General features: G+C 40.2%; 1 protein-coding gene across 1 annotated transcript; it reads right to left on the reverse strand.

Annotated features, from left to right (window-relative positions):
- Positions 1–4,810: 4,810 nt before the first annotated feature.
- Positions 4,811–6,340, reverse strand: LOC149985529 (uncharacterized). Its single transcript, XM_090182033.1, has one exon. It carries the CDS (start codon positions 6,338–6,340, stop codon positions 4,811–4,813), a length of 1,530 nt encoding a protein of 509 aa, XP_090038159.1.
- Between the last annotated feature and the right edge of the window lie 4,088 nt (positions 6,341–10,428).

Below are 10,428 nucleotides of genomic sequence, written 5' to 3' on the forward strand. Positions count from 1 at the left end.
ATGACACTAACTTACGTATACGGTACTGGCAGCCTCGGTGTCTGACATCTAAGGATACAATAATATTAAATTAGTCATTTGCCACTTAGGCAATTGAATATGATTCAACAATCCCCAGTATCCTAATTCTAAACAACTGACAAACCTGAGCTTCAGGATTTATTATTTCCTTTTCAAATCTGGCCTACACGTTGAATTATGTTTCTTTTAGAGTTTCCATATGTCTTCTTAGCCTCTGCAGTGCCTTCATAAAGAAAGACAAGTTTCTAAAAGAATGACAAGATTGCTAGACACACAACAAAGGGGATGGGCTGGGGGACACCAATGACTGTTATCATTGACTGAATGAGGTCCTACAAACATCTATTACAATTTCCTTTTTTAAGACGACTTTCAAGGTAAAAAAAAAGCAAGTATAAGCACATTATACAAGTTCCTGGATGCAACTAAAGCACATCTGCTTTTATGGATGGTTTAAACCAGTAACAGTATGAGTGATATGGCTAAAGGATGGCAGTCCTACCAAATTTGACACTTTCCACAATCCTTATTCCTGTTGTGGTGTTTCACTCTTTTGAGTGCAAAGCCAAAATAACTAGCAACTTATTTCTCTTTGGGTAAGAAAGGGTGATAAAAAAAACTGCCAAAACTTCAATAAAATAATTGAATGAGGGGATTTATTTAAATATTTCAGCACACATGCATGTTTATGACTTGACAAAACAGATGAAAAGGAACTGGCTTTTCTGGCTAGCTTGTAAACCAATTCAAGTTACATTGGCAATATTATTTTCCAAATCATGTAACATTGGGTTAACCACAAACATGTATTCTGAATCAAAGACATTTTGACCAATTATGCTAAACTAGCACGCTAACCGTTAGCTAGCACGCTAACCGCTAGCTAGCACGCTAATGATTAGCAAGCAGTAAATAAATATAAGGTAAAAACATGCAAAGTAACAATTGCATATTAATGAATTGTTTGGATGAGCCTACCAATTTCAATCTCATGATGAAGTATATCTGATACAATGCGGCTTTCGGACATTGTCAATGCATGTTGAATTCCACCGAAAGACATACATGAGCTAACATTAATTACAAATAAAGACAATGGGAACATGCATTGCTTGCCAATACACCACATACAATTTTAGTTAACATATTGGTTAACAGTTTAGTTAATAACTTACCTTCTTGTATAAATGCGAACGTCTGCAACCATCCTCCTCTTCCTTAAAAAACGTGCTGCACAGCTACTTTTGTTGTGATCATGCTCAGGCAGAGACAGGCTTGCCAGGTCAATTTCACATTTCTAGTAAATCCAGTCAAAACTCCCTTCAAAGCCTGAAAACTATCACAATCTCAGCAGATTACAGGGAAATTAATGGATTTAAAAAATATATATCATGTTGGTAACGGTGCAATATAGAAGTAGTATAAAAACTTGAAGATTTCTGAATATGTGTGCAATATTATTACTGTCACTGTCAAATTCAGACCTTAGTTCCTTTATTATGTCTTTGTGTTAGTTTGGTCAGGGCGTGAGTTGGGGTGGGTAGTCTATGTCATTTTTTCTATGTTGTATTTCTGTGTTTGGCCTGGTATGGTTCTCAATCAGAGGCAGCTGTTGATCGATCGTTGTCTCTGATTGAGAATCATACTTAGGTAGCCTGTTTTCCCCATTTTGGTTGTGGGTGATTGTTTTCAGTTTTTTCCACACAGAACTATTTCGGTTTCAATCTGTGTAGGGTTCAGTTTTGATAAAAAATATGAGGAACACTTACCACGCTGCGTATTGGTCCGATCCTTCCTACTCCTCAGAAGAAGAAGAGGACGAAAACCGTGACAGTCACCTACATTTCCGTAGACAATTTGGGTTTGTAGCTTACACCGTCAGTATCAGTGAGGTGTTCAGTGCAGTTACTTGAATGGTCTGTAGACTTGCTGACACAAAAGCAGTTTATGGCAGGTTAAGATTCTCACTTGCACACAGACCAAACAGCCTAGTGATATTAACAGCCATCTCTTACTATAGGCACTCAGCTACTCTCACCATCTCTCTTTCTCTCTCATAACAGGCCTTTTTTAAATCCTATTCACATTTACCCTCCACTAGACCCCTGGTTTCACAAGGTGGAATAAAATGTACTGATAATAAGTGATTTCAGCTTTGTACTGCTGTGAAGACGTAGGCCGTTACATCACTATTGATCTCTTTGCAAAAAGCCTCAAGAAAACTTGTAATAAACTTGGGTAGCTGATGGATAACTGATGTTCATACGTTAAAGGACAAGTCCCTATAAGCTTTTGTCAGGAATCAGGACTAGGTTAATAAATCCAACGCAACTGCATGTTTTAAAAATGGTAGGCTATCTTATGGTAGGCCTAGTTATAAAATGACATTATAGGCCGACACTGTACACTATAGGCCTATTTTTTTTGTCGGATTGGAGAATGTCGTGCAGCAAAACTGCCAAAACATGGCCTGGTCATGGATGAAAGCATCTGTTCAAAATGGGGTAGAACTGAGGGAACATAAGACGGACCCCAGGATTTCAGCTTCCTGTGTTAGCTGTTATCTTCTTGCTGCATATTTGTAGATAGACTCACCCCAACAGGGAGTTATGAGTTGGGAGTGAGCGTATACTGAGAGCACACAGCTGACTAACCCCTTCACTGCCGTCCAGAGAAATTGAAATGTATGCAAATGTTTCCCAGTTCATGGAAATACTTGCACCATGACGTGAAACAGTGAAAGAAAGGCCATGTTTCAGTTATGGTGATGCACGATCACATGTAGCCTAACTAACCTAACCTTCTTTCTTGAACCAGTTCTAGAACAATTGATACAGCCATACTGCTCTGCTTAGTCATAGCTTCTCATGCATGTTTCTAGAGAGGAACTGGGTACGATGCATGACTAATCTTACAATGCAATGTGAGTCTTTGCACTGGCCCGCAGATACATATCTACAAAAATGTGGTAACACCTCTTAAACTTGATGGATATCTTTATAATGCTAGTAAACTTTGGGCTTTGGTGGAGATAATGCGTTTCGGAATGATCCTTAGACAACACATAAGTTGCCAAAAAGTATTTATGATGGACTGTGAAAAACCCAATGTACTGTGTGAGAGCAGATATGACATTTTCTGTCATTTAAATAGTTGAGGCTGTGTGTAAATTCAGATGGTGTCAAGGTACAAAGTGTTCAACCTCCTTTCTTACAGACCTTTAGTGCCCCCTTGTGGAATATAACATGTCTTTTCATGGGGATCAACATTTGTTTGCGAGGGTTGAAAAAAAAACATGGGTAATGTGAGAATAAAATCATGCCGAGGAAGTTTAATTCAAATGACGGAGGATGAGACACGAAGTGTCGTACAGTGTCAGGCTTCAGATCAAAAGAAAAACGATATAGTCACTGCGTCGCAGTCCAACCAACGTATTTTAAACGAAGCACAGTTTGAAGGCTAAGCAAATGTCATTCACATTTCAGAAAATGTAAGGCAACACTACATCTATTCCAGTTAAAGGGCTAATTTTAAAAGGAAGAATTATATAAGCGTTGTGTTATGTGGCACTATCAGGTCTTTCTTGCAAAAGTGGGTTCTTTTGGCAAGAGAGACCTGGTTATCGTGTAACCCAGCAGTTATATTAAATCTGCAGCTGTCTGCTTCCCTTACATGTGCAAGTTGAGACAGGGCCTCTTGACTCAAGCAAAGAAACCTTTGGCCAAATATTACGACAAACAAGCCTATTGGTCAGAAAATGTTGTTCAGCATTCTCGCAATTCATAACCACTGTGTTTGGATATATCCTCATTTCAAATGATGTAGTACAAATAGTTCCACCTTAGAATTTGTCAGTGTTGCTATACATTGAAAACATGAAGAATTATGACATTAAATTGTGAGTCAGATGTGCCACCTTCGGATTAATAAAAATTTGAATCGGAACTTCATTTATATTAGTCCGCTCAGCACTTACCTCTTCTCCTTGGTCAACAAATCAACAAGTCCAATGAAGAAATAAACATTCTACTAAAAGGGTATACTTCATAGCTCACAAGAAACCAACAACACACACCACACATCATTTTCAACTGCAATAAAACTTTATAGAAACAGAATTCTTTGGAACATGCTGATGATAAATTAACATTTGCCCAACTAGAATAACAAGTGGATTAATATTAATCTCTAGTTGATACTGAGGGACATATTCTATCATCACATCAGCGTACTAGATACTCTGGATACTCCTAAGGGGTTGAAGCAGTCCATCTTCAGGAAGAGAACACTGTTCGAGAAGCTCCACACCCCAGGGATGAAAGTACTTTGACAGCTTGTGGCTCCTGTTGGGTCTCATAGGAAAAGTCTGTTCCAACAGTACTTCCGACAGTAGCTGCTGCTGCTCATGCAGAACAGCCTGGATCGGTGGGCGCTGGATCATTTCTGTCACCTGCCCTTTGTGGTTTGGGGTTGAAAGGGAAGTGGAGGTACTAGGATGACAGGCAGGGCAGATGCTGGGATGATGCTGGTTGATCCTCTCTGGTCCATGGAAGGCCATGAGGTCTCAATAGGGCTCCTGATTGGCGCAGCGGTATAAGGCACTGGTCCCATAGGGCGGTTCACAATTGGCCCAGTGTCGTCAGGGTTTGGCCGGGGTAGGTCGTCATTGTAAATAAGAATTTGTTCTTAACTAACTTCACAATTTAAATAAAGGTCAAAAAAATAAAATGAGGATATGTGTACGTGTGTGAGTGAGTGTGTGTGTGTGTGCGACCCCTTAAAACTGTCTTTACTCCATCTCTTCAGAAAGAGACTCTTCATCCACCTCCAAGATCGAGGGCAGTGATGGAGAGACACACACTGGGAAGAAAGGCCCAGACTTAAAGTTAACGTCCCAGTGAATGGGCTTCACTCTCTTCCTGCGCCCTCGTTGGCTATTCTCCCATTCACGCTCGGCCTTGGCACGGGATGCGGGCATGTGCCCCCGCTTGATAGGAGGCTGTTCTGCCAGTGGGACCAAGGGGGTCAAGAGGATTTCAACGGGGCACTTCTCACCCGCCTGCACGGCTCTCCTACTGGTCAATAAGGGGGAGTGGTCGGTGCGACCTGTGTGGCTGGGCGTAGGTCTGGGCAGGGGGTGACAGCCATCATCTCCGCCTACGTTAGCTGGGTGGCAGACTAAAGGTGGACCACAGAGGAACATCCTCTCAGTGCTACTGAAGGACAGGGGCTCAGAGGGTAATATGATTTGTTTGTCACCCACTTGTTCTGGTAGCTGCTGGTCCAGCATAGCAGACCGGATCTGTAAGAGCTGGATCCTCTTCGACACACTCCGTGATCTGGCGTTGGCAGGCCGGGCTGGCACTGGGGAGGCAGGTGGGGCAGGCACTCGGCTGGAAGGAACCGGAGAAGCAGATGGAGTAGGCAACAGAAGGTCAGGTACATAGCTGACCATTGGGGTAGGCAATGGGATGGCCATCTGGGCAGGTGAGGCTGACACTGCAATGGTTGGCAGCACAGGGAAAGAATTGGTGCTCTCCCTCCTACCCATGGAGTTTATAAGATCTAAAGTCTGGTTAGGGAACCTCAGAGTGCTGCCATCAGTATGTCTTGTTATCCTAGCTATCCCGGTCTTGGGTCGAGCCAGGCTTCTGCTGGCCTGGACCTCCGGCTGGAGGACATCCACAGGAGAACATGGCGGCTGCAAGAGGCTGCCGTCGGACAGAGACCGTCTGGCCTGAGCAGGAGGAGAGCAGGGCCTTTGTTCCTGGATGTTAGACCTCTGGAGAGGATTGGCCTGGATCCTGACCTCAGACTGGCTGCATGGAGTCCCAGATAAAGGAGCCACTGCCTTGGCTGCAGTGGAGCATAAATTGGGCCTCCTAGGGATGCTTCCTGATGTCTGTGGTCTGCTCGATTTAACCTCTGGCTCCTTCTTGTGGCTGGAGGTAAATGTGCTCCCTCCGGTTTTGGATTTAACCGGACCCAGACGCTTGCTACCCATCTGTCCCTCCAGCTGCAGACGAGGCATGCGAGGCACCTTGAGGGTGTTTTTGTTCCTTTGGACAGTGAGAGAGGTCACAGTGAGCATTGGGAGCCTGATGGGTGGAGTGGCCATTGGAAGCCTTCCCATGTCAGCCCTCTCTTTAGTCCCATCCATGTTGTGGAAGTGGGATCGGCTATTCTTTCTCCCTGGCGGCATTGGCTGTAGGACAATATCACTGGCACACCGGACACTGAGGATGTCGGTCAGGCTGTTCTCAGAACTGTTCTGACTGGTCTCTTGTGTCCTAGTCCTGGACTTCCCTCTGTCTTTCATGGCTGTGAGAGTCACAGTGGAGGAGCAAACAACATGTTTGAGAATAACAATATAGAATAAATTTCATTATTACAATAGAATTTGATCAAAGTTATTATAAGCTAGTGTTTTTCCACTTTCAAAGGACATTCCAATTCCTGCCAAAATGTTCACGAATTCTTAAAAATGAAAGATTCACAGACTAAGGCCTACCTTCAATTTGGACTTCCTGATAATTTGCACACGTAGGATTTGACTATACAGTTTCAACAATATATTATTGAAAACAGAAACAAGACCACAATACCTAGTTTAAAGAAATGTTTTTGTCACAAATCACAAAACATATGTTTTTCTTAGTTATTGATTAAATAAAGTTGTCATGAGATAAAAGTAGTGTATTTGAGATTATTTCATTAAATTATAGGTCCTACCTAAGATATGGAAGAGCATCAATGACCTGTCTATGGAATGTCAAATTTTAACAAAAGAAAGCTTCATTATGACATCATGTACATTATGATATAGCAGCTGTCCACATCATAAAAGTTTGTCAAAACCACTTGAATAGGAATGAATAGTCAAATTAAATACAATAGGCCTAATTCAACAATTGAATAAAAACAATACTTTGACAGTAATTATTCAGTTTATTGGCTTTTATTTTCATTACAGTAGTGGTTTTGAATTAATTTAAATGAGAGTAGGCCTAGTGAGTTTAGTTGAACTCGATCGCTCATTGAACATCTGTGTGGAACGTTCGCAGCTGACGCCACACAAAAACATTCACAATTTTAGTTTCATTGTAAAGGTTTTCCTCCTCCTCTTCTGAGGAGGAGTAGCGAGAAGGATCGGAGGACCAACGCGCAGCGTGCTAAGTGTCCATATCGTTTAATAAAACAAACTGAACACTCAATGAATACAAAACAATAAACGTGAACAAACCAAAACAGTACCGTGTGGTGAACAGACACGGAAACCATCACCCACAAAACAACAGTGAAACCCAGGCTACCTAAGTATGATTCTCAATCAGAGACAACTAACGACACCTGCCTCTGATTGAGAACCATACTAGGCCGAACACAGAAAACCAACCTAGAAACACAAAACATAGAATGCCCACCCAACTCACGTCCTGACCAACTAAGACAAACAAATAACACAGGAACTAGGGTCAGAACGTGACATTCATATTCAATTTATGAGCATATATGCACGACAAATAAATTCCCAGTACTCAAATAAATCTGAAAATCGCAATTATCTATTTATTATAGCATCCTCTTAGAACGAGAATCCCTGTGGTGTCAGTGTTTTTGATTATGTCCAAGTAGGAACATAGCTACAGGTATTTTGACTTCTATACTATAATAGTAGTAGTTGTGTGTGTTTTCTTGTTATGCATTCGTTTTGAGTCAACGCTAATCCCACAATATTTTGGTCCCATTCGGTATTAGCACTGTCAGCCAATGGGGGAAGTGACATGTCTGATGCCTAAATTGCTGTTGTCGAACAAACACATTTCAATTTCACTTTTAATGTATTCTCAACTTCAAACCAAGTAATTTGGTTTTGCTATTTTATGAAGCACAGTGTGGTTTAGTCGCCAGGGTTGTGGGTGCGATTCCCACGGGTGACCAGTGTGACCTTATGCTAAATGACCAAAATGTAAATAACCAGTGATGGAAAAAGTACTCAATTGCCATACTTGAGTAAAAGTAAAGTTACCTTAGTAGAAAATGACTCAAAAAAAAAGTAAAAGTCAGCCAATAAAAGACTACCTGAGTAAAAGTCTAAAAGTATTTGGTTTTATATATACTTAAGTATCAAAAGTAAATGTAGTTGCTAAAATATACTTAAGTATCAAAAGTAAAAGTATGAATTTAAAATTCCTTAAATTAAGCAAATCAGATAGCCAGAGTCACACCCAGACATCATTTAAAAACAAAGAATTTGTGTTTAGTGATTTTGAGTCCGCCAGATCAGAGTCAGTAGGGATTACCAGGGATGTTCTCTTGATGTGTGTGGGAATTGGACCATTTTCGGTCCTGCTAAGCATTCAAAATGTAATGAGTACTTTTGGGTGTCAGGGAAAATATATGGAGTAAAAATACATCATATTCTTTAGAAATGTTAAGTAAAAGTAAAATATGTCAAAAACATAAATAATAAAGTACAGATACAGTACTTTAAAGTATTTTTACTTAAATACTTTTTTTTATCAAAATAAAGAAAGTTGCACCCTCCATATATAAACTCCCAGTAATGTATTGGGTATTTACCAATGTTTTAGCATCACTATGCCTTCTTCAGGGTAATGTCATGAATACTTGAACCAGGTTATGTAGAGAAACAGTGCAATTAATGCCATAATGATTAAGTTAATTAGATTTTTTTTTTTAAACAATCGTTTATGGCATATTAAATATATTAGGCTATTGTTATCGTATAGAAACATCATTGAATATAGTACATCATATTAGCATCCACATACATTATTGTTTAATTCAATTTCACATATTCATTGTTTCGTATTTCATTTCATATTTGTTACATGTAATCTTTTGGTTCAACCTTAATCTATAATGAGCATCATCAACAGGGGGAACATATTAGGTGTACACTAATAAGCTGTAGAAAGATTATATCAATTTATAAGACTTGTTCATAAAATAAGGAATTGTTCATAAGAAGGGCCTGAGATCAAAGTCAATATTCAGACCACTAGGGGTCAATGTTTTTAGAGAGGATATCCTGTAAGGCTCCCTTTGTCGGCTTTTCCACATGAACAGATGATGAGATAGATTACTCCCGGGGTCTTGCATGAGATGATTACCCCTAACAGGGATGTTTCGACCTGTATGTGGGTGTCTGAAGGAGGATGTTTTTATAATGCTATTGCACTGTGCGCATGATCCACATTTGTAGTACCCATTTGGGATAGGTGTCAAGAGTGTCTGAGTGAGCTCAGGGGGCATGTCAGATCTCACCAAGCTATCTCCAATATTGTGACCACGCTTATAGACCACCAGCGGGGATTCCTTGAAGAGGTGTGCAATTATTATTTTTGTCTGATTGCAGAATATGCCAGTCCTTTTTCAGGATTGCTTTCATTTTCTCCGAACCCTTGGTGTATTTAGTGCAAAAGATGGTTGCGTTGTTTTTCTTCTCTGGTTGAGTTAAGTAATTCCTCTTGGTTTATGAGATATTTTCATCATTGCAGCATCAAGAGTTTTGTCCTTGTAGCTTCTCATTTTGAATTGATCTGTCATTTTTTTTAGCATTGCTGTCAAAATCTGTCTGGTGGCCACAGATTTGTTTAATCCTGCATAACTGACTGTATGGTTGACCATTCTTGAGGGGAAGGGGATGCATACTATTCACACATAGCAAGGCATTGCGGTCTGTGGGCTTTGTATATAAGTCTGTGTGTACTGCATCATTCTATTTGATGATCCATAAGTCCAGGTAGTGTATTTTGTTACTTGACTAACAATATTTTTATGCTACAAGGAACAGTCAATGTAGTTCCAATTCCATATACATATAATTTAGAATTAACCTAAATTAGAGCGATGCTATGCATAGTAGGTACATCTAGTTTAAAGACTAGCATCTAAGGATATGGGTACTTTCACTCCCTCAGTTGGGGAAGGGGTTGGGTAGGGTCAGGGTATTAGCTCACGAGATGTTTACTACTTTAAATTTTCAAGTTGTATACACTCAATGCAATTTTGTTTCTTTCCTTTTCCCTATTTCTTATTTTCTTTAAAGATGTCTGCACCTAATAACTATACTTTTATGACACTTAACATTAAGGGTACTAAATGCCCAGTCAAGCGCAAACGCATTCTGAATGATCTAAAGCAGCATAAGGTTGATATAGCTCTTCAGGAGACACACCTGACTGACTCTGAGCATGACAAACTGAAGAGAATGGGTGGGCCAAGTGTACTATTCATCTTTCACATCTCGGGCAAGAGGGGTGGCCATACTCATTAATAAGCATTGCCCCTTTCAGATACAATCTCAGAATAAAGACAAAGGGGGAAGGTTTGTGATCATTCAAGGTTTCATTAATACTGAGCCCATTACCATTGTGATTG

The sequence above is a fragment of the Oncorhynchus mykiss genome, chromosome 1 (assembly GCF_057628025.1).
Source record: "Oncorhynchus mykiss isolate SJ-2025 chromosome 1, ASM5762802v1, whole genome shotgun sequence".
NCBI classification, from domain to species: Eukaryota; Metazoa; Chordata; class Actinopteri; order Salmoniformes; family Salmonidae; genus Oncorhynchus; species Oncorhynchus mykiss.